We start from the raw sequence: 25,540 nt of genomic DNA on the forward strand, positions 1-25,540 counted from the left end.
CAGTTGGGTTTCTTGGCAATAACTATTAATTTATAGCAATTTAAAATGGATGATTATATTTATTTTACTTTTTTATGAATGATTGTAGCTTTAATATTGCACTTGGAATCTTGTATTTCTAATGTGCATACTGCATTCCAGGAGAGGGCAGTCCATACTCAGGCTCAGTTGTTTTCCATTATGCTCTTAATCCAAGGAATATAATTGGAAACTCGAACATAAACACCAGGTTTCATGGGTTGAGCACAGCCGAGACCCCAAGAGGTGACTCCATGCTGGACAAATTTATCTTGGTCCAGACAGACTAGAGGTCCTCCACTGTCCCCCTAAACAGAGAAAGAACAGGATGATTCCTTCACAGCCCCATGTGTAAGAGTGGCCTTCTCACACGAGGCACAGAAGAAGAAGTACCTCTCGCATGTGAAGAGCACTCAAGTTATAGGACAACACTGGAGCTCTAGCCAGAGAAGAGTTCTCTATTCATGTTGCTGAACACTGTTGTAAAGTCATCTCTTCCCGTCATCCAAGTGGGACGTTTAGTTTTGAAGTAAGGGGATTTGGTGAGAAGGAACCTGATTGCCCTTAGTAACTCAAACTGTGCTTCCTCCCTCAGTCTCTTCTCTGAGGTCTTTATGGCTTCCTGTTGTTACTAGATGATCCAAGACCAAGTGAGTGCATGCATTCAAGCCATGTGTCTTAAGACATGAGCGCATACCCCTCAATGGCCTGCTTGCCCATCACAGTGGTTGTGCATAGTGTATCTATGCTGTGTTGGCAATGGTGCTGACCTGCCGGCTGGGGCAGGCAGTCTGCTGTTTTCACAGTTCTTTACAGAGTCATCTCTAGCTTTTCAGGGAGGGAAGTTTCCATCTTGATTCAGTATGTTAAGCTTTTCTGAGCCCTTTCAACTATTTAAAGAAACTGAAGAACTCAATGTCAAAACCTAGACTTCTGGAGAAAGCCTTCATACCACACTTGTGAGATGAGCTATTGCCAACCATGTTCTTCCTTTTCAGCAAAAGGGAAGTCCAGCATGCATTTTGCCTCACCCAGTGCGATTTTCACAGGCACTGGCACTGATACTTGGAAGTTAGTAGTTCCTTTGGCCCTTGGTATGCCTGCATGGCAGACTCTACTGCATTGTTACTTGACTGCTAAAGGAGATGTCTCAGGTTGTTAACTGAGCTAGCTTGGACATTGGAGCTAGTCTAGCTGAGGCAAGCAAAGTGGTCTGGGAAAAAAAATCAGACCATTGTCTTCCATGCACCTGGCTCGGGCAGCCATGTGCTTTGTTGTTCAGGCTTATCTGAAAAATTACCTGCCCCACTTCCTAGCCGCAGACAAGGGAGCAAGGGAAGAGCAGAATCCATGTGCATTTTTCAGCTCACATGCCACATGGTGTGGCAACATCCTAAGGCTAATTCTGAGCCTCTAAGGCTGGAAAGCAAAGCACTATTTGATTTGAATGTGCTTACAACTAACTCTGATGCTCACAGACTTCCTTACCTGGCAGCTATCTGTGCCACCATGAATATTCCCAGCACAGAGCTCGTGTTTTTTGACTCTACCATTCAAAAATTCAGGGCGGTTGCATATTTTATTCTCGATTACAGGGAAACCAGTTTCCTTTAAGTAGCCATCACCACCAGTTCCTTTGCAAATAAAACCAAAACCAAAACACGATAAATGACAAAGGTAAATGAACATCTTCACAAAACAAACATCAAGATATCAATAAGCAGTAAAATAAGCCTAGTATTTGTGCACTGTACATATACTTTCCATGCATAATATGAAGTCATACCAAAATCAGTATGCATTATCAGTATCATGGTACTTATCACACTCTACCACGCATCAAAATCCACGCTGCACTGATTGACCTTCCTGCTCCCACAATACACCCATACAGATCCAGTACCCACTGATATTTGTGGGAGTCATTCCAAAGCCATTTTATTTCTTTGTATCCGATTTTTCTCCTCTGTGGAAGAAAGGAGGTAGGAAGTAAACAGTTGAAAATGGCATGATGGGCAGAAACAAGGAGGCTGAGAAGGTACTGATGCTCTTCTCAACCAAGACGGAGTGGGAGGTTTTGAAAATGAGAGTTATGTTTATATTTGTGTGAGATCTTCTGGACCAGGCTGGTTGGGAGAAAAAATCATTTAGGATAACGAGCAAACTCACCTTCATGTGCTTAAGAAATAGCTTAAGTCTAGAAAAACTTTGCTTCTGACTGTGTAAAAGCCCACTTTGGGGAAAAGCAGAATGGACTGAGAGATGAGTTAGCAGCTCCTTAGGTTTGATTCTCCTCTTTTAGTATTGGTTTAGGGGGTTTCAGTTTACATGGCTCTGAGTGATTTAGGAGAATCTAAATCAGAGGAAGACAGTGGAAAGAATGGCAGTACCTGATGAATTTTGATGAAATAGGTATGCACGCAAGCTTGCGCGGGATGTTTTCGGCACAAAGAGAATACACTTTGGATACAAGTACATACCAATCTCCAGACACAGAGCTTTCAGTTGTGTTAACTCTGTCTCACCTTTTGTATCTCCCCAGCCTGTGACATAGCACTCCTCTCTTCCTCCTAACACAGAATTTTCTTTTGGCAAACAAACTGGGATAACATGATTATTGATGATTGCTGGGCTGAAAGAAACAAACAAGAGACTCATACAGGAACAATCATTAGCACATTTCTCCCCAATACCACCTTCAGGTTTCTAAAAAGGTTTTATATACGGTCAGCATTTTTTCTTTGAAATCGTGAACTTCAGGTAAAGGGCTTTTCTGATGTGCAAAACTGCTTTTGTTTTAGGCTCTAATCCCTCAGAATGTGATACACAAAAGGAAAAAATCTGAAATGGAGAACAGTTAGAGGTTTTGATACTAAAATTAATAACATAAATCCAGGAGAATGCTTTGACTTAGGCTAATGCATAGCCAACGAAACCTAATTACAAAACTACTTAGGGGTATGAATTAGTGGCATTTAACACATAGGTGTTAGCTTGCTCTGTCTGCATCCAGTCTGACTATAAATCACTTTCAAACTGTACCCGTAGTACACACCAGAACCCAAGTCAGTCTGACTTGCCTTTGGGTGCATCTAAGGCTAGGCTCAATTAAGAAGCCACATTAATTGTGCTGACCCTGCATCTGTTTTGGACCTGCATTGCAGCCATGGAAATCAAAGCACAAGCACCATGTGTTCACATCTGCTTGCAGCTTATGGATGTATTCCTTTTGATTGCACAGTGCCTCAGTGAGAGTTCAGATGATTGGAAACAGGTGCAAGAAAGGCCATAGTAGGTATTGGATCAAATGTGCATACTGTTTGCCTGCATGCTGGACAGACCTGCTGGAAGAAGAAATCTCCCCACCACAACATGGGAGGAGTATGGGGTGACATCACGCTAATATTGCAGCTTTCAATCCTCATTACCTTATCGAGGTAGAAGCATGTAGAAACACAGACTGAAAGCTCTAGGCATTACTTCCTCCTACTCTGCTGCCACTGCCTCACCTCCCAGCAGCTGGCACCCAGTGAATTGCCAGCCTGGGTCACTGTCCCTCGCCCTCCTCCCCTCCCAAGGCAGCCCTTTCCCTTTCTGAAGCCCTGCAGCTGAATCATCTTGGTTTCCACTGGAGCTTCTGCAGAAAGGGAAGAAAGAGAGGGCCTTAAATCACTGATTGAACACAGTGTGTACAGAAACACACATTTCCATGACCCCAGCAACCACTATTTAGTCAATTTGCCCCAGCAGAATGAAGGAACGCTTCAGGTGAAAGGGTACCTGCTCAGTTTTAGCAGAGCGATGTCCACCCTGTGTGGCTCCTTGAACAATTTCTCAACATCTCGTTTTTGCACTGATGCCTCTGATGCTCCTTCTCTGTGTAATCCAAGGTATACTTTATACGCAGCTGGCCATGAGGACCTATTGGAAATGATTGCACATGGTGAGCTGATGAACACACATCCAGGATGTAGACCACTTATGATGCTATTGGAAACCTTGCTCTGTCAAAGCTAGAAAAATAAAGCCAGCTTTGGCACAAACTTGATTTCTTAATCCCTTCTTATGGTACATGAAATCAAGTTGGCAAAAGTTATCACTGTCACTCTTTGTTTCCTCAGTCAAAACTCTGCTTTGATGAATAGACTTGGCTCAATTCTCAACTGTTTGCAAGCCGAGTTGAGAGACTGCTCAGGTTGGTTATTGGGTCCATTTTGTTTCTCCTCTGATTTTCTATCTAGTGTAAGAAAATGCTGCTGCAGGCTATAACAGGTACTTACTTTTCTAAACAGTGAGCGGCAGTAAGAACCCACTGAGGGTCTATCAGAGTTCCCCCACAGAAATGCATGCCAGAACTGTAATAGAGCAGAAAGGCATGAAAAGGGCATTAGTTTAAGGTGGCAAGGTTAATTTTACTGCAGTTCATCAGGCAATCTTTCTAACATGTACGCCTTTACAAACTAAAGACATTATTCCACATTTTCATTAAGAATCAACATTTTACTTTCCTTGAACAATAGTTCTTACAATGACGGTAGTGTTGTGCGGACATTTTTATAAGGCCTTGTATGAAAACACCTAGACCTTTGTTCTTAACCGGTATTTCTATTACTGGAAAACCTTATGTGCAGTGATGTATACCATTTTAGAGATTCTGGGTTTTATCTAGCTCTGATTACAGTCAGAAAGCTCTGCAACTGGCCTTGATTCCTAGTTTTGCTAATAACTTTGCCAGTAGGATCAAACACTTACATGGAAGGACTGATCAAGATCTGTACCAGCCGTACTTCAAACTGTTGGTTCTACTGATATGATCTGATTCTAATGTAGGATATAGTGACAGATTTAAAGTCATTCTGCCTTTTTGTGAAAATGTTTTTGAAATTAGTGTTTGTATTGATTCTATAGGTATTTATCACAAAACAGAATTCTTGGTTGTTTAAATGACGTTCTTTAAGATTAACACACATAATGTATAGCCTTGAGCTATTTTTAAATTAAAATCAAGTTTAGAATGCTGCAACCACATACTATAACATCCTATGAGAGGCAAAGTTTTCTTGCATGTAACGTCTAACATAATGGGGAATGGCCATACCTTGTCCGGAGACTGATTTGCCAGGGCCAGGAGTGTGGATGCGAAATACACCCAGCAACAATCCTTTGAGCACACAGCTTTGGTCTGAACTTGGATTTTCCACACTCATACTGAGCAGGAGCTACAGAATAAGAAAAAAAATCACTATAAGTAACTTCAGTGTATTTGCTATACATTCATTATGTGCTCAGAAAACTAGAAGGTGAACCTGCTACATTTGTCACTTCAGCTTTTGATTCTCTGCAGGCAATTATATACCATGCACCACCTATATTTTGTTAGGTTACCTTCATCTGGAACACTTAAAAATGCCTGGCAAATTTTTTTCACATACACTTCTTAGTAGTCAGCAAATTACACATGAATAGATCTACAGACAGATAGAAAAAAACAGAAGGGGAAAGAGAAGGAAACAGAGAGAAAGAAAAAAGAAATTCTCCCAACATCTTTAAATGTACTCTTACAGATGCCAACAATGCAAAAGCTGCACTGGCAGCTGTTTTCCAACTAATCTTGGTGGTACAGCACGTGAAATTCAATCACTGTCTCTGTGGAGCAAAACTTTGTCCACTCTTATTTAGAATCTTTTGGTACTTCAGATGTCTCCAAGTTATTAAAAAAGCATAGTTCCTATTTAGCCATGGGAAACTGACTTTTATGAACACAGAATTTAGAATTTGTTGTCAGCAAAAGGAACTAACTTATGAAATTAAAGGCAAAAGGCACATTTTCTTTGTTCTTTAGCTGAACAACTGAACAAAAAAATTATGAATTTTAAAAAGAAATTGGGTCTTCAAAATGAATACAATAACCCTGTGAAAATGCCATTTTTTCCCCTAAGAGTCCCAGCCCAACACTTCAATGCAGCAGTATTTTTAGTTACAGTATATGCATGTTATAGAACATCTTCCTTTTTCTTGTTTGCTCCATTTTGGGGTTTTGAACAGAGCATATCTTCTGCTACTCACAGCTGAGAGGATAGAGCAACAAGAAAGTCACCCTTCTTTCAAGTGGGAACTACCTCTCTTCCTGGCATAGCTTTTATTGTTGATGGACATGAAAGGACTTGAAACCAAAATGTTGTAAAACTTCATCATTGTACACTTAGTTGCACCACCTCATTCAGAGTCCTGAATGGCTTGATTACTGGTAACAAAGACAAGGGCATTTGGTTAAATATTTAGGGCCAGATGCACTTTCCAGACATCTGATACGGTACAGTATCAGAGGAGGAAAAATCTGTTTACACCCAGGACAGAGCCACATGAGCAGGGAGTGCAAAAATTTTGCTGGGCTAAGAGCATCCCTTGTTCAGCCTGGCCACACACATGCAGTTATGCCAGGTGACCAGGCAGGAGCAGGGGAAATTTCTGCAGGAACAGCCCTGTTTTGAAACACATGGCAAAATCCCCATGAGCTTCAGGTACATCTTGTGCTGGGTTTGGGGCTTCCAAGGAATAAGCACCATTCTTAAGACCTCAGGCACAGATTTTGAGCATCACTTCCCCGCAGCCTTAATTTCCAATCTAAAGCTATTGCACTGTCTTAGATCAGTCTTTCAGATTAATCACTGAAAGTCCTCCAGTTGTCTTAAAAGGTTACAGGAAAGGGAGACACTAGTCTTTAAAGGAATAATTACGGCACTTGGGAATGTCACAGTACTCCCAGGCTTTTCTTGGGTCTGTTGTATAGCACCAAGGTCCATTCACATCTCCATCAGGATTCCTGCAATACTGTAACAAACAATAAAGACACCAGCTGTTAACCAGGGGACAAAAAAGCCTACCAATGCATGATTCAAAATAAAATAAAACTAAATTTGGGAAATATTTTTTTTACTTCCTTTTTGATAGTGATTTCCAATTCCTTTTGTCAAAAGTTGTTTCATTTTTCTATTTGCTCTTTGAGTTTAGAAAAAGATAATAAAAATGAAACCTTTTCAACTGTCTTCAGCCAGTAAGCTTCACTAGTGCAGGCTTGGACTCTGAGCTCTCAAAAAATAGGAGATCTAGACCTAGGATGGGATTTTCTAAAGCACTAAACTGTCTGCTCCTGCTTCCACTGCAGTTAGTAGCAGTAGGGTCAGCCCTGAGGTCTTTTCACACCCACTCTGGTTGCACGACTCCGGGACAAGTGGGTATTGTGTAAGCTGCTCTTGCACAACTTGGTGATGCCTATGAGTCCCAGGGGCAGGGGTGCAGTTTTCTCCCTGCTGTGGGGTGCCTGGTTAGCTGAATCACTCTCTAGGTCTCACTGGCCATACTGACTGATCTCTGCTCAGCACAGGCACCTCATACAACTGCATGCTACCAGATATTTTTCTAGTTCCCTTCCCTACTCTGAAATATACCCCGTGTCTTTGGAAAAAGGAGAAAATGTCTGCTGCCCTTCCCCAAGAGTCCCTACCAAATGCAAGAACTAAAAGTTTATGTCAGGTGGCTTTTCAGAAGGAGTTTCCCCAATCTGAGCTGGAATTCAATACAGGGTATGTGATGCCATCAGAGGATTGACTAAAGCAAGCTCTACAGTCATGTACCTGGAATAAAAATAGTTCAAGCTGGCAACATCAAACAAGCTTTTTATATCACATACAGAGCTTGTTCACAGACCAGGCAAGTATTGTATATGGGATGTTACAAGTCTAGAGAACTAGTGATGAGTATGTGTGTTAGGACTAGGGGGATGAAGGTTAGAGATGGAGAATGACTTACAGGATGGGTCAGATGCATGTATATCCTTGTATGATGGGCTGCGGCAGAAGCTGGAGGGCTAGAGGGGGAACTAGTAGAGGATTGGGGCTGCAATCCATCAGCTATATATCTCAAGGAACTTGCACTGAACGTTGGATCCACCGCCATCTCACCTGTCACTCTTACTACTGAAACCCATGACCCCAGGTGCTCTTTCTGGCAGAGGGGGCAGAGATGCTGCCCACAGACCGACTCCAGTTAATCCTCGGTAGTGAGGAGAAGTGAGTGCCCATCTGAAGCCCCTTGGCCGTGCTGCAGAAGTATTCAACAGAGCTTCTGGGCATCTGTGTGTCCCACAGAAGTACAGACTGCTCATGTCAACAATTATTAGCACGATCAGGTTCTCAGATTGAACTGAGGAAAATAAATTAATTTACAAAGTCCTGGCATGTAATGCTTGCTGAGGCACCATGAAGAAGACGGGTGAAGCTCAATGACAACAAGTATTAAATGAACAGCTGCTTACATTTTTATCCAGGCCTGCTCTTGGATGAGTCATAGGAGTGAAATAGTCGTGGCTATGAGGTCTCTGAGAACTCCACTCTTGACAAGTCCTGCCCCTTCCAGTTTTTGCTACTGTGCCACGATAGTCTTTACCATTACCGTTAATGCAGTCTGTGAAGAAAGAGGAAAAGGAAATGATTGTTAGCTGTGAGCTATTGGGCCACGTCCATACTTGGTGGTGGTGAAGGAGAATTAAATTTGAGGAAATACTAGTAGGACTCACACGTCCTACATAATATGTATACAAGGAAAGAAGGACAACCTAGTGTCAGTGATGGCTAACAATCACACTTTCATTTCCTTGCGTTTTGAACGTTTTCTTCATGATCATGAAAGTCATAGATCAAAGAGGCTTAGATTCAGTTGACCCCTTGTGACTCCAGAAGCCAGGACCACAAAGACCATGCACTCATAAAGTCTTTTCCTTACGGACACTGATATCTGTCCAGTTCCACATTTTACAGTAGGTAAAAAGCAGTAATACGAGTTCAGCCAAAATTAACAGCCTTCTAATGAGAAGAACATGTCATAGCAAAACAATTAAAGCTGCAGTGCTCTAACCATCTACTGCATAACAAAGTTTCATCTGAACTGAATTAAAAAAGCCAGCCATCCTCTGGTGGCAAATGGAACCCTGGAAATGTGAATGCATGGCACAGGAAAAGACTTTTTCAGAACAGTTGCCAGCAAAATGCTATCACCTCTATATCTGCTGTCATTGCTAGTAGCCCTCCCACAGTAGCCTGGAGACTACTAGCCATCTGTTTCCTTGTGTTTCCAATATTGCCAGATGTAGTAGATAAAAGATGTGACATTAATCTAAAATCAAATACAGAAACCCTGCTATAAAATTCTACAAGAAAGTTCAGAAAATGAAGAGAGTGGATACAGTATTATATTAAATTCTGTAATTATCTGGAGTTTCCTGTATTTCATCCTCATTAAATTCTTGATGAGGTTTCCCTAAAAAACAGCTTGCTGGTTATAAGCATTTCCAGGGAAAGTGCAAAGTATTCTCACCAGGATTTGGTTCCAGTGTTGTCTGGGGAGGTTTTGGTAAAGTCACTTGTACCGGGTCATCACACTTCTTCAGGTTGCAATACTCCCATCTCACACTGGGGTCAGTGGTGTAGCACCATGGGCGGCTATCGGCATCTGGGTTTCTGCAATAATTCTGCTTCAGGTCCCTACAAATGTAAGCATAATATATTCCCATCTGTGCCACTGCACTGAGAAGAACTTGAAAGAACGTTTTAGACAGCAGATCTGCTACGGAGTTAGCACAGATCATTTATTATGTACGGTGTGTGACAGAAATCCTTTTTCCAGCATAAAGAAATCAAGAAACATGTGCAGAATATTTAAATATGTCAAATACTTATTCACTGATTAATGCTTATAGTAGAATACCGTTTACAAATCCAGATGTAAGTGCACATATGTATATTAAAGATATAATTCTTTTTACTTTTGAAAATACATTAATAGCTTTTAAGAAGAAATAATTTTTTGCATTTTGGAATAAATAGATAGTAAATATTAGGAATATTATCCTTTCCTCAAAGCTCTAATGAACTGCAGACTAGGAAGCAAAGACTTAAACTCATGAATAACCTCACGTATAGAAACAGTTCATTTCAGTATAAGGGAAAATTTATGATAACTCTTAATTCCTTTAGAAGCAATGTAGAAACACACAGTTAATTAGTCTAAAGCATAATTTTGACAACTGTGGTTTGTTTCAAGATGAGGTTAATAGAAAATGTTTCCACATTAAAAAAAAGAAAAGGAAGGGATTATTTTTATCAAGCACACTCCCTTCCCAGCTTTAAAATCATTGTTGTGTAAAGATGATCCAAATCAAAACAAGTTCATGAATGGTCATTGTCCGATGAAACACGTAAATGGGAAATACACATACGCATTTGGGAACTGGTCTGCCGTTTTATTGTGTCGGTGAGGTGACATTGAGCTCCAGGCTTGACATTTCTTTCCCGTGACAGTGAAAGAAGCTGTGCCACGATAAGTCACACCGTTGCCTTGATAGCACTCCTCAGTAATTTGAGCCTGCTCAGGCACATCAACAGCTGTAGTGAATAACAGAAACCAGTCCCTTGCATCTTCATACTTTGATATTTATACATAGAAAGCCAACAGAAAACAGCAAGCCATAGTATTTCACTGACCGCCACAGCATGCTCTCTGTAACAGAATCCTTCCCAGACTGTAGATCAAAAGAAGATTTCGAAAAATGTTTGTAAAAATTTCATGATATGCTAGATTAAAAGCACTCGTACATCAATTTAACTGTCATGCATGGTGATTTATTTCAGCTAACGATCCAAACAGTTCACATATGGATCAAAACTTCTCCAGGGTGGGGGAATGTCTGTGGCTTTGCCACAGATGCGTGTGTGGAACAAGCCTGCCTTGTGTAAGGAGAATTTTCTTTTGATTGCTTTTTATGCAGTCTTGGTTCAGTGCTCTTAAATTATCTTTGGTTTGCTTTGGATTCAGTTTTTCAGGAGCTGGCACGTAAAGCTAATTAACTTTTCCATGGAGGTGGAGGGAACCACCACTCGGCAAAAGGAAAAGACCTCTGTTACTGCAATTTTTCTTGAGCTGGGTCAGTGGGTGACTTAAAACTTCTGCACTTATCCACCAGACTGAACATACCATCCTGGGCTCCACACCAGGCTCAGGCGTTCAGCTGATACGTAGCAATACTGAGAGTGACAGCAATAATACAACTAAGCAGAGCCACCCAAGATTTTTCAAAATAAACTGTGATGACCCTTCACTTCCAGATGTCCCCTGTTGTTCTTACCAGGGGCCTCTGGCTCTGCCCCATCACAGGAGGGGATGGTGCAATATTCCCACCGGGCGGTTCTGTTGGTGGTGTAACACCATGGCATCTTCTCACCATCGGGATTTCTACAGTAGTTTTCCTCTAGGCTCCTGAAACAGAAAACTTGGCTAAGAAAAGCCTCTCATGGAAACCTGGTAAAGGTTATGAAAAACCGGAGAATATACCTCGCTGCCCAGTTTACTGTTGTATTTATGGGTGGGTAACTGCTGCTGTAATTTACTGATGCCATTTACTAGATGAATAATTGCAATGCACTGGTGTTTTGGATGTGCTAAACCAGACACCTCGTAGATTGATGGATGAACTAAGAGATTTTATTTCACGTAGTACTTTGAGGCCAAGAGCAGCACAGCAGAAACACAGGGTGAAAGAATCTAGCCCCAAGCAAATATCATAATTGTAACTTTCTTACTCCACAGTGCTTCACCTGACCAACAATACAGTAAAAGGATGAATTGAAGAGGGTAAAAGTCAGTCAAGCAGAGCTTGAAAGTCAGAAGAGGAGACACTAGTATTCAAGAACAAAGAAGTGAATAAAAAGAAATGTGCAAAAAAATTGAAAAGATGGAACCCAGCAGGTGATGACTGCTGGTGTAACTGAAGAACTTTGCCGAAGTACTTCTCATGGACACTGAGTAATGGAGAGGCTTCACTTACTTGCAGGGATAGTTTTCAGGAGTGCGAGCGTGTCTGTGAGGAGATTGAGAACTCCAGTGCTGACAGGTATTTCCCGATTCAGTAACAGATATCGTGCCTCGATAGTCTTCTCCTCTTCCTGATAGACATTGACGCCCTGGTGCAGGAACTGGTGGGGGTGTTGCTATTACAGGAAAAGGAACTGAAATTAAGCAGTGCCTTCCAGACATAGTAAAAACCAAACCCAAACACTGTGAGCTTTTTAAGTAAGCGGGCTTTTTAGCTTTCTTTGCAGGTAAGGTTTAAAGACCAAAATGTTTGGAAAGTCCAAAAAGTAGAGAAAAAAATCTAAAAATATCTTTTTTTTCTTCCATTTTAACATCTTCACAAGCAGTCAGACTGCCAGAACGGCACTTGCATTTACAGCAGCCGGGATACAACACAACCAAGCGCTAGCAGCCCCATCAGAACAAAGCTGGAAAGTGAGCAAGTTAATACTGTGAATAAAACTGGGGCGAAAGTGGCAGGCCCATCAGTGATAGGTACAGGTATAGGTGCAGATATAAAAGAGATGTACTCTAACTGGTGAGAGTCAGAGACAGCAACGATGAGGTCTGGTGAGAAGACCCAAGGAAAAGTGTCATGGCAAGGACAGGCCTTTGGGGAAAAGGAAATTGAAAAAGTGAAGAATTGAATTGGAAGAGCAAAACAAAAGCCAGAAGATTTTCAGGAAGAGTGAAACTGTTTGACATCAAAAAAGGAACATCAGAAGAAACATCAGAACCACTGAAATGCCTGGTCATGGAAAAACGCATCAAGGAACGGAGATGTGCTCCACGCAAAACCATTAGAAAAGCCTATGACAGAAATGTCTAGTCTCAAAAGAGCTATCAGAGGTTCATTTCAAGGTTATTTATTCTTTTCTTTGAGATAAAAGTCAGCAGTTTTTTATTCTTTCCTTTATCTTTGGGCCCTCTCCTATCGTTCTAGCTCCTTGCACCACCCTGAATGGAAGCTGTCTAGATGTCTTTGTGCCTAGACGTCTTTGTGCCTAGACGTCTTTGCGTCTAGAAGTCTAGAAGTCAGACTCACTGCAACGAGGAATGTCACAATATTCCCAGCGTTTAGTCGGGCTGGTTGTGAAACACCAGGGCCGAGGTTCACCATCAGGATTACGGCAATAATTCATTTTCAGATCCTTCTCTGGAAAACTGAACAGGAAAAATATTTTTTTAAAAATGTCACTAATGGCTGTAACAATTATCCTGTCTGGGGCAGGGTGGTCTTCAGGCCACCACTGATGATAAACAACCCATCACAGAGTCTGACTCACTTTTCTGGGAGGTATCCATGAGAGTGAGGTTGCTGGGAGTCCCAACGCTGGCACTCAAGTCCAGACACTGTTGTTGCAACTACTCCGTGGTAGTTTTCTCCACTGCAGTGCATGCACTCCACTGTAGGAACAAGGCAGAATGAGGACAAGAGAGACAGAAAGTCCCTGGGGAACTGGTCCATAAACACTCATACTCATCTGACATGAAGCTCAAGAGCCTGATCAGAGCGCAAGGCAGAAGGACAGTCTTTTTTCTTGATAAAGTAAAAGCTTATTTTTCTTGGTACGATGACTTCAACTAGTTGATTGCATTTATAGTATTCCATTTAAAAAACCCCTAACATTATAGACTATAGTTTTTGAAAGACCTAAATTAAAACTGCTAAGCTATAATTGAAAATCTGTGCCTTGCTGCTGTCACGTTTTATTGACTTTGGCACTAGCAATTGTAATTTGGTTCAATTCTAGTATTATGATATTTGAATACACTCATACCATTTTTTTTATCTAGAGAAAAAAACCCCAACTTTGTATAGCTCTTTTGGGGGTCTTTTGATATCTTTCTTGTTGGTGTTGAAAATGTCTTTGGAAATTTCAGGTTGAACTAAACTCAAGTTTGGAACAAATACTTGATTAGAAATAAAAATACCCAAAAAACTTCACATTCTTAACATATCTTCCAAAAAGGGTAAGAAATCAGTGAACGTATTCTGACCTTCACACTCTGGGATGTTACAGTAATCAAATCTGGTAGCAGGATCTGTTGTGTAACACCAGGGTCCCTTTCCATCGTTATCAGGATTTCTGCAGTAGTTTTCCTCCAGTCCTGCCGTAGGATATTTTTCAGGTGTGTAACTGGAACAGAAATTAAATGGGATTAGAGAATAAGGAAGGTGTCCCAATTGTTCAGCTGAGGACTCTAAAGATGAAATCTTTATCTGAGGACCATTTTGTAGATATTGTTCACTGGAAGTCTCCTAGTTGCTACTGTGTGCCATTGTTGAAGCATTAGAAGTGCCATAGCTATAGACTTCAAGAACTATGGTGTCTCTAAGGCCAGTCATAACTTTAATACTTGCATTTCCTCCAGCTATTCAGTTTCCAGTAATTTTTGCTCAGCTGAGGTATCATGTAGCATGTAGAGAAAAGTCTGCTCTGGGACATGTTCCCCAGGAGATGCAATGAGAAGATACTTGCTGAAATGTGAGAGTTCTCTGTAACCTGAATGCTATGCCTTCTTAATAGGAGGTTACTAAATAAACCCAGTTGGGTGTTTTTCATTAAATACAATAAATACTGCACTGTTAATTGTCTGTGGATTCGCTGATAAAACGATGTACATCTGTCTCATCTGCCACATGTTATACCTTTAGCCAGGAGAAGAAGTTCTTGCCCTGGTGAGATTAATGGAAAATTCTTATTTCAGCAGAACCAGGTGCTTCCCTGTCTAGCATTTTGCTCTTGTAAGGACCACAAAATTTAAATGCAACTGCCGAGACTGACAATGTCCCTGTTGATCATGTAGCCCCAATTGCAGGTCTCTGAGTTACAACTCAGATTAGAGAATTATCTTATTCTGGGTAAGTGTAGAAAAATATTTTATAAGAAGACTTTGAACACCAAACAAATTGCTTATAAGACTACTTAGCACATATAAATGGCTTAGCAAAATTTCAGAAAAACATATAAACATATACGAAAAGGCCTTACTTTGGTTTATGGGGGGCACTATCAACCCACTTCTGGCATGGTACACCTTTCTGAGTTTTGGCTTCTGTTCCTCTGTAATCCACCCCTTTTCCCTTCTTGCATTCTAGAAGATAAACTGAAATGATATGTGCTTAATTAATCAGTATCATGACATGTCCATTGGATTTTAACATATACAAAATCCACTTTCATGCTAATACATTTAAATACATTTGGTCATATTTTGACTTTCTTATGCCATCAAAAGTAGACAGCTCACATTGTAAAAACCTACTAGTTATTTGATGTCTAAGTTGAATTAATTAACATTGAAAAACTTATGTGAAAACCCAAAAGTTCCAAAGCAGAATTCCAGAGAAATAATACAACCCAGCCCTTTTGAGAACATGCTATAGTACATTTAAATAATAAAATATGCTTTTAACATTTAAATATGCACTATAACAAAATAGAAACACATTCTCTTTTCATTGCCTCCTATGATGTTATAGTTATGCACAGTAATTAAAATCAAACCTTAAAAGACAGCCACCTGAATTCAGCTGTAGAAGACAGCAGGACAGAATCACAGATGCATACACATAGCATTTTACCAGTTTAATAAGCAAATTTTTTTAAGTTCATATAAATGCGGATGACTGTTTCATTAAAGTTCACCACGTGATGAATGAGATTTAATTAATTTATGATATGCTAAAACAAGGACTCTCTGCTGTACAAGTTAAAATGGAGAGTTGGTTGAAGGTGCATATTATATATGCTTTTGTACTCTGAGATTTTGGAACTTAATAGTACCTTCATGAAAAAAAAGAAAAAGGAGTGAAAGAATCAGCAATGAAATCCTGTCTTCATGTAAGCCAAGGGGAATTTTAATGCTGAATAAGCCTGGGGTTTGTATCAGTAACCTTAAAAACATTAAATCATTTTAAATTATTAATCATTAAATTAAATGAGAACTGAAAGCCCAGTGTTGCAATTTTTTTCCCAGGAGGAGGGAGCAACCATAACCCATTGCACCCTTCAAGATTTTGCTGGGAGGACTGAACAATCCCCTTTCCCAGCAAAGAGCTGGTGACTGCGAGGGGAGAGCAGGCTTGCAAGGGGTGGCTCTGCCAAGGCATGGCTGAAGGAACTCCGATCTTGACACATTCCCTCAGAGCTTCTATGTCTGCAGTTTAGGGACAGTCACTGTCAGGCAGCATGTCCTCTGGCTTGGAAAACTAAGCAGGAAAATCTTTTAGCAATTCCCTATGCACAGGGCATATTTCATCAGCCAGTTCCTCCTTTCTAGCTGCAATAAAGCAATCTGACTTTTAGGTTGTGACCTGGCTTGTCTCAATGTCTTTAAGTAGTGTCCAGATCAGGTATTTGTGGAGACCCAGTTATGCATCAGCTTTTCTCAGCATCAGAGTTATACCAAAGCTGACATACAAGCAGAAGTTTAACATAAATCTGGAGAGATAATGCCATTTTACACAGATCTGTCTTGTCAAAAGTGAAAAGAACTAATATTTGAATCTGAAATAAGGTCCAGCTCTTCTGTGGGCCGATAGATAGTTTAGATGTGGATTTATAGATGTACCTTTAGGCACGTCTTTATTTCAATGTGTATATATATGGGCAAGTTTACTCTAGGAACTTTAGCTGGAAGCCATTTGGTTCCCTCAAACAATTTTGCAATAAATTAACATTAAAAACCTCAATAACTGAACACTGAATCAGTCAAGTGCTGACTCTTTTTGTTTGCGTAAACTTTTGACCGTTTATATAACCTTTAGGTTTTTTTCTGTCTGACGATAAATAACTAACTTTGATCCCCAAACTCAACCCGTGTCCCTTGGGTTAACTATTTACAAACAGATATGTGGATAACAACTCCGAAATGCTAACTTTAATTCTTATTACTTTTTCTATTAAGCCAGGGAAGGTTAACTTTCTCTTTTATAGCACATACCATAGAAAAAATAATTTTAAAAACTGGGAATTTTATACCAATTGTCATCCTTTTCTTTGAATGCAGTGATAAAGAGCAATTAGGTCTTATCAAGTAATTGCTTCAACTGAAAAAAATAAAGTTGGTTTCAGCAATAGTATTGCAAAAGCATCTGGGCATGTGAAAGGAATTTCCTTGAAGTATCAGGACAGCAGCAGCTGCTGGGGACAGTGACGTAATCTGCCTAGGTAAAAGCTACATTTTCCATTCTGTTCTGTAACAATAAATTAAATGGATGTTAACATTAGAATGGACACATAGTTCTTTGAGACTCTTTGCTAATGAAGAGATGAGCAACAGAGAAACCATCTGACACATACACAATAGGCTTTGTTTTTGATGTTCATGATACCTAGGCACATCTTTTGTTTTCAGTAGGTAGATGTGCAGTTTGGGGACATCTCTGTTATGTAAAACTACAGATTTTCACACCTTTACTGATGGAGTTCTGTTTTACAAGAAACTAAAAACCATGCCTATGACTTCAAAAGGCTTAAAAGGATGCACTAACAAATCCTCACTGAATATTGCAGGACTCTCATCCAGGTTCTAACCTCAGCAAGTCTAAGGGACGTCTCAAAAATAAACCAGAATCACAGTCTAGCTCCAGATCACAGTACTGAAGCAAAATCAGTAAGGATTATTTACATGTAAGTTATTTGTTCAGTCTTTAAGCTTTGTTACTTGCCACTTGATCCATTCAGTTTTCCTTCTACGATAGAAACTGCAGAAGATTTCTTAGCATTACTTAATCATGATTCAGGGAAATTCCCACCAGCTTCTGGATATAACAAAAATATCTTATGTTCAAAACATTAAATTACCTATTAGTTATATATACAAAAAAAGGCAGCTGGCTGTAGGCTTCAGAAAATATCAGGCTGAAAAGGACCCTCAGCGGTCTTTGGTCAAACCTCCATAAAAAGCACAGCCAGCTTCTGAGCTGGCTGAGGCTGCTCAGAGCTTTGTCCAGTCAATATCTGCAAGGGTGGAGGCTCCACAGCCTCTCTGGGCAATGTGGTCCAGTGTTTACCCCCCCTTCCTGTGAAAAATTATTTTCCTTATACCCAAAATGTCTGAACAAAATCTCATTTGGATGCTCAGCTGCAATCCAGCTGAAGCTATTGAACTACTACATCCAGTCTTCTTGCAGGTGCTATACGCATAACATTATCTTATCCTACAAGTCTTTGCAGGTCAACAGAGAAGTAAGGATGCAGTTTGCTGGAGCTCGTTGGTATTTACACTCTAGTTATTGTGATTCTTGACTTTTGGTTAGAAACTGGCCTATTGAAACCACTGCATGACTTGCAGCAGCTGAGAACCTGGTTCATTTTTCCTTTTCATGCACCTTTCTTTGTTGAAGGAGACCAAGTTGGTAGATACTATAGTTTCCAATTTCTAAATATTCTCAAATGCATTAATATTTTTTTAAAAGTTACAAATCAGAAAATGGTGAAAGACAATGTTCACAAAGTCATTTAACACAGAACAGTAGTAATTCTATTCAAAGTTTACCACATTATCTTACATCTGAATGATCAGTAAGGAGATCTTTTCTCCCTTGTTTATTACTAAAGTCAGAGAACAACACAATGAAACTTACGTTATATTAAAAATAAAACACATTCCTTCTTCCCTGTATATAGCAAGAGCTCCATGCTTCATTGTGTAATTAAAAAATAGTCTTAAAACCCAATCATTTGTCTGTATATAGCATAACATGATAGATTTTTAAAAGAGATGATAAAAAAAATGGGCAGTCGCCATTTCTTACAGACAGATTTCCTATTTTCAGAAAAAATAGGAGATCAAATACACTTCAGTCAAATAATACTCATCTGACAGAAATGTTCAGAAATAAAACATGTACAAAAGGAGAATACAAAAATTCACCACATCCATTAATTATACTGTAAAAATACAGATAAGGATAAAAGTTTCACCAAATTCATTAACTGAAGAGTACAAACCTCATATAATGATATAAAAGTACTATAAAAATAGATCATTTTTATCTGAAGCATAGTTAACACTCTAATACTTCTGACAACGTGTGCAACCAAAAGAAAGTTGATTTGAGTCCCACCCAAGTAAACTGTGAATTTTCTTTAGTGATACAAATGAAATTATTTGGTAGTTTCTATCAGTTTTCCTGTGGGCAAAGGTCTGTCTCAGAAACCATTGCCAGTACAAGTAGCTCCTCCTAGCACCCTCAGCAGCGACAGAGAAGATGCAGCTGTAGGTTGTTGGCTGGTTTAAAAGGAGAGGAGAGAAGGGACCCTTAAGCATCTCCGTTACTCCCAGCACCTTCTGCGTTCCCTGAGCAACAGTGGTCTTTTCTGTCTACGGACCCGAGGATTTAGGGAGCAGGAAAGATGTCGGAGCACTAATCTGGGAAAAGAAATGGTACCACTGCTATACCAGCAATGTGGCAAAACCCAGGTGTTAGGTAAGGGCTGACCTACCCACCCCACCTGACCCAGTGAAGGCTTAGCCCCCACTTAACATAGGGTTATGTGAGTCCCACCAGAAAGCATATCTCAGTGAAATAATATAAAAAAGACATAGACATACTTCTTTTTTCATAAAGAACTGCATTTGTTCTTCTGAATATCACTGCTGTTTTGGTGTTCTCAGCCAATGTTAAACACTGCTGGTCTTTACTGGTGAATAAGAAGGCCCTGTTGAGATTAAGAGGAGACAGCAATGTAAGAAACAATAGCTGAATGTGTGCATTATTTTCCTGAACACCTTTTCTAGTATTCAGGTTTAATTTTAGCAAGCACTGCACTTCAGTGATATTTAGGATTGCATGATGTTTCACAAATCACTGAGTATTGCAGCTCCCACTTTCAGTGGTGACTTTGACTCCTAAGTCTTCATACTAAGCTTAGTTTGAAAGGGAGCTACATGAACAAATTATGACAAGGGATAAAAAAGGTTTATAATGTGCCAGAGACTCCAGAGAACATGCTGAAGGGGATACATGAACAAGGGACCTTGACCTTATTTCAAAAAAATTAGTGGTCATTCAAGAAGCGAGATATTCTACAGTATTCAGCAGTTACCACAGAACAAGTAAAACACAACAAGCCAGGACCTTAAATTACCTTGTGATAACCGTTCTGAGTCATCGTACATGAAGCAATGTAAGCACTTTAGAAAACACTGCCATTTATCTTTTCAGCAAGCACCTAGGCTGTAAGTCTGCAAAACTGGAGCAAATGGTGTAACCTTTACAATAGCATCTAAGGAAAACACCTGACAGGCTAAGTAATTTCTACAGCTGGCTTTTCTGAACCAAAAAAAAAGCAATAGCAACATGGCATTCAGCGGGTAGGTGTATACCAGGAAACCAAATACTGACAAAGCCCATTCTGTAGCCCTGCGACCAACTGGCATGGTCCCAGTGTGCCTGTACTTGTAAATTCACACAGCCTCTCCCCAAAGGAGAGGGATCACATCCAGACTCACTGCTGGCAACCAGGTCCATGAGCTGTCTGGGGAGTGCTGGTTGTCCTAGGCCAAAACTACACGGGGAACTGTTGCCCAAGCTCTCAGTAATGTTAAATTTGCAAGTAGGGATGTAGCTAACGAGCATGGTCCAACACACTGCTAAGGTGGGATAACAAGTCTGAAGTATTGATCTGAACTCATTGGTCTGAAGCACTAATGTGAGCGTGCTGCAGTGCTGGCCTGGTCCTAAAGCTCTGCCTAACACTTACCTTTCTTCGCCCAGATCCTTCCCTGCCAGATAGCATCTGTTCTTTATTGATTGTAATAGATCTCACATCATTAATTAGGGAGGCAAGGACAAAACACCCTGATGTTATTGCAGTGTCAGGTGATGGTAGGCTCAGACCCGAGGCAGAGGCTAAGGACTGATACTATGTCTGAATATGCCTCAAAAGGGAACAATAATCCTCTGCAACCTGTATATATATATAAATATATAATCTGAATATACAGACCTGCTCTCTTTGCCTTCCTCCCTACCCTCCTGAGCCAAGTACTACTGAAGCTCTTGCCCTTTCTTTCCAGAGAAGGGAGTTTTCAGAGAAGGGAGTCAAATCAAAGGGAACGGGGGGTACTTCACACACAGAGTCAGCAAACTCCTGTCATCCTTCAGGGTTACAACTCTTTAAAATAAGTCTCATTTTCCCTTTTGATTTAAAACACAAAGTTACAAATACATTTAAAAAGTCAGCACCAGGGTATCCCTGCCTTGAATAAAAGCCTGATGGAGAACGAAGTACTGGGAACAGCCCTGCAGACAGTCAGTCTGCCAAGTACAAAAACTTTGTTTGAAGTTACGTAAGTCCAAATTCTAGTAAAATTCAGAATAATGGAGGTATCTGCAAGATAATAGGTAATGCAACAAACATAAGCAATGCCATTATTGCTGTCCTAAATTTCCAAGCAATTATTTATGACTCTTTATTGCAAAAGGAGTGCAAAAGTCTTGATCAAATGGTGTCAAGTTGGTTTTCAGTGTGCCAAGCTGTGCATCAAGATATCATAATGTTTTCCAATAAAAATTCAACATAATTTTCTTAATTTCTCTATTTCTGCTGTCTTCATCCATATGTCCCAGGCATTCTGTTTCTATACGTCTTTTGTTTTTCCAGCAAACCTCAGACAAACATACTCCTAAGAAATCCCTCGGAACTTCAGACTGCTGATAAATAAGACAGACTGCTCCATCATCTGTAATGAAAGATATATATGGGAACCAGTGGAAATTACCTGCAAGTAAATTTATTTTCAGTTTCACATCGCTCCGCACAATCTTCTTTACTGTTTGTCCTGTAAATTTGCTTCTTTGGGTTGAGCAGCCAAGCTCCCTCTGTTCTCACATAGCTGTCTAGTATGTTTCCTTGCACTAAAAGAAAAAAGAGAGAAAGAGGTAAAAATGTGAATGCTGCTATGATTTATTTCAAACATTCATGTTAAATTCTTTGTCACCTAGTAGAGTAACATCATCATTTAATTGCTGGAATAATTAGGTAAATGGTGACAAAATATGGGTAAATCTTGCCTTCCTATTATGGTAAAGGGTAGCATCACTGAATACCCAGTGTAGGGCAGGACAGAGAAGTGGCCTGAACAGTGCTTTCTATCATTCTGAAAGTCATAACAAGTAACACCAACCTAGAGTATAAAGTGATGGGAACAAAGAAGATGACCCAAGGAATGAAAAAAAAGTGAGGTATTTCAGAAAGAAAATATTGGGCACCCATACTTTGGAGAAAGTGGAGAAATGGAACTCCAGAAGGATGTGAAACAATGATTGTCTTTTGCTGATATCTAGCCAGATGGAACGACTTCAGTTTTATCAGCCACCCCATAGCTGCCTCTATTCAAATGCTCTTGCAAGAAACAAGCCATCCTCAGTCACTGGGGTTATCACTGTGCTCATGTTCAGTTTATCATTTTTGTAATAACTCTGTATTGAACTTACTTAATAATCAAAGTAGCAGATGTTGCCCTTCATTGCTGTGAATTAACACAAGACATTAATCTGGTAAATAAATTCACCTAACGACCTCTGGGCTACAGCTGCATGTGAAATACATACGATACTAAAAAGTATAGCTATGTTTAGTGGTAAATGCCAGAAATGTTCAAGTACAATTCTTCTTGTAAAGGACTTTGCCGTTTAGTATTTTCTTTTTCTGTTACAGCTACGCAATCTCTGAAAGCTTAGTTATAGTTCACAGTACTGTGACTTTCATGACTTCCAGCTGCAGGGTCATGTTGTTCCATGAGTCCTGTGATTTTTACAGTTTCTCTGTCAGATGAGCATATGACTCTACTGCCAACCGTTTGGCTCTGGGAGTTATCTGTTCTGCATGGTTTCATCCCCAAACGGACAGCTGGCCCATGGTGTTTGCAACACATCTTAGTCCTGCTCTGTGCCCTGGTTTTGTGCCTGGCTTTAAGCAATTGCTAAATAAAAGGCACACAGGGAATGAACCACACCCTGGCTTCCCCCTCATGCGTGACGGCCATGCTGAAGAGAGGGACTTCTTTCTTCATCTTTTTCTGACCCTTCTCTTCTTCAGTTGTAGCCCAACGCCAGCAGGAGGGACAGAAAGCAGCCTCGTCCCACCCAGCCCCACAGCCTGGGAGCGGGGGTCCACGGGGGTGTTCAGTGAAAGGTCTTCCAGGCTGAGGAAGGCAACTACTCCTTTCCCTGAGTAACACTCTTTTGTAGCGTGAAGCAGGCTTATGTGCCTCCTGGTACGGTTAAATTCCTTCACCTGAGTGCTAGCTCAGCCTGCAGTTGAGTATTTTTTTTAAGCTCATTTTGCACCTACAAGACGGAACTGATAAATTAGGCACAAAAGCTAAATTATGCTTCCTCTCATACCACTGCAAACCCAGAGAAGTTACTGGAGGGTTTTTTGCTGCATGTAGACTAGGGAAAAGTTTGGCCCTAAGGGTTAAACAGTTTAACAGCGTGCATGAAAGAAAAGGATAGCTGCTAAAAAAAAAAGGTAAGTGAAAAAAAGGATACAATAAAATTTCATGTGACAGGCGCAGAAATCACTGATTCCACTAGTTATTTCAAAACAAAAATGACATTAAGAAGAAATGAGTTTTGAGAGAAAACATTAAACTAGGTCAAAACAATATCATAGGGATGCTGCAATGCTCTCCACAAGGACAAGAAATACAAGTAAAGAATTCCTATCATGGTACAGTTTCCATGCAACCTTAATTGTGTTCTGTTTTGACACTTTGCAATAAAATTGTCAGTATTATTATTACAGCATTTGATTTTTAAAATATTGACAGGGTCATAACTGATTTAGGTCATAAAAATATTTTTTCCCCTTTTCTGTTATAGTTACATGCAGGGCATAATACTTTAAGAAAAAAAAATGAAGGTATATGCAAGCTGAATAAAAATGCAGTAAATTTTCTTGCTACCATTTTTCCTATGTCTATGGAATTTTTCAGTGTTAGAAAGATATTACTGCCTTATTCAGAAATGCAAATATTTACCGCCATTTGATAAAGGATTTGCAAACAAAAGCAGAGTATTGCAGACAAACCCCCAAATCCTATATTTTCCTCCTCTGTATAAAAGTCTTACTTATTTGAGAAGTGAGTTTGATTTGAATGAGGCTGTTCTGCAAAACAAAGCTTAGAAACTAGAATTTAAATTTAGATGATAATTATTAACATTAAATAATATCTAGAATTTTTTATGCTGGGGCATGTCTATAATATATCTAGCTAAAACCTACCCATACATTTTTCTGTTACCTTTTTTATATTTTAAAACTACATTGTAAAATGCTTGTGCAGTTTATTGTTTTCTTTTTTTTTTTTAATATGTGTTGGCACACTCATAACTATATTTTTAAATGCAATCACAACAGTCTGTGTAGTTATACAGAAGGCCTGAAAGAAGATGTGCCATCTAAATCCCGTGGTTCATTGAAGTTTAAAGTTTTCAGGACAGAGAATATTTATTCAAAATTTCTGTATGAGTTACAATCTACTAACCCCAAAAAGATGTATTTAAAGAGCCTTACTCAGTTCTTGTGAGTTACAAATTATTTTGTACCATCTTCTACAAAAATAGTCTTGCAGCACCAAAAATACTGCAGAAACTAATGCTGACCAGATTTTGGCCTCCCTATCACATGGAATGAAAAATTTCCTGTTAAGACTGTGGCTATGAAAAAGACTGAAACTCTAGTGTGTAGAACAATTTTTCCTTTTCTTTGTGATTTTGTTTTTCACGATGCATTTACCAATTTTAAAACAATCAAAATAAGGATCATGATACTTGGCAATAACAGAGAAAAGAAACAACCCTAGGAAAAAAGGCTGCTGAAACCAGAGACAGCCATGTCTTTGCAGCAAGACTTTGATAGGCTGCTTTCCAAGGGTGCCTCCATTTCTGGCCACGGCTGCAGGGAGCCATTTGTTCCCCACGCAGACACCAAGGCTGTTGCTTTTCTGGCGTCTCTAACGAACACAACACTGGAACAACCACAGCTCTTGCTTTGTTCAACAGCAACTCTCGCTGGCCAGCAAGCCCCAAATCCGTCATCGTCCAGGTAAGTGGCGACACAGGGATTTGGGGACCTCCCTTCACCAAATGGAGCTTGCAAGCATTTGGCCCCCATCTCACCTAGGCAAGTGGAAGGCAAAGGACTCTTACCTGAGCTGAGCAAGAAAAGAAAGAGAAAGGCGCCTTTGCTAATCCCCATTTTGGCCCAGCTGGCGGGTGCTGGAAGTTGTGTGTGTCGGTGCACAAAGTTTTATTGACTCACACTGGAGTGAGGCGGCATCAAACAAACAAGGCAGGTAGGTTGAGTTAATCATTCTCCCATGCTGTGACCCCCTTTGCCGTGGTGTGGCCATTCAAACAACCTTGAATTGGATGGATTACCAAATCAGACTCAATCATTTGCACTGGATGCTGGGAAATGTGAAGGCACTCTCTTGTTTTGTGGGGCATGTTTTGTTCTCAAATGGTTAGGTCTTTCTTTGCTAGAGAATAGATAGGAATAATGTTGCTGGAAAGCATGGGAATTGTGTGTCCAGGCAGAATTTGAATTTCTCCTGAGACTAGAGTCTCAATGGTAATTTCAGCCATGTATAT

The 25,540-nt window shown here is 40.0% G+C and overlaps 1 protein-coding gene across 1 annotated transcript; it reads right to left on the minus strand.

Moving 5' to 3' along the window:
• Window positions 1-39: 39 nt before the first annotated feature.
• On the minus strand, window positions 40-25,282 carry PLG (plasminogen). Its single transcript, XM_052784854.1, has 19 exons — window positions 25,097-25,282; window positions 21,661-21,796; window positions 19,489-19,595; window positions 14,919-15,033; window positions 13,924-14,063; window positions 13,209-13,329; window positions 12,968-13,086; window positions 11,897-12,059; window positions 11,198-11,328; window positions 10,292-10,457; window positions 9,391-9,557; window positions 8,333-8,481; window positions 6,756-6,849; window positions 5,117-5,237; window positions 4,299-4,373; window positions 3,799-3,939; window positions 2,544-2,650; window positions 1,507-1,652; window positions 40-326 (listed from the first exon to the last, which is right to left on the minus strand). Exons 1-19 carry the CDS (start codon window positions 25,143-25,145, stop codon window positions 165-167), a joined length of 2,409 nt encoding a protein of 802 aa, XP_052640814.1. The 5' UTR covers window positions 25,146-25,282; the 3' UTR covers window positions 40-164.
• Between the last annotated feature and the right edge of the window lie 258 nt (window positions 25,283-25,540).

The sequence above is a fragment of the Harpia harpyja genome, chromosome 4, assembly GCF_026419915.1.
Source record: "Harpia harpyja isolate bHarHar1 chromosome 4, bHarHar1 primary haplotype, whole genome shotgun sequence".
Lineage (NCBI taxonomy): Eukaryota > Metazoa > Chordata > Aves > Accipitriformes > Accipitridae > Harpia > Harpia harpyja.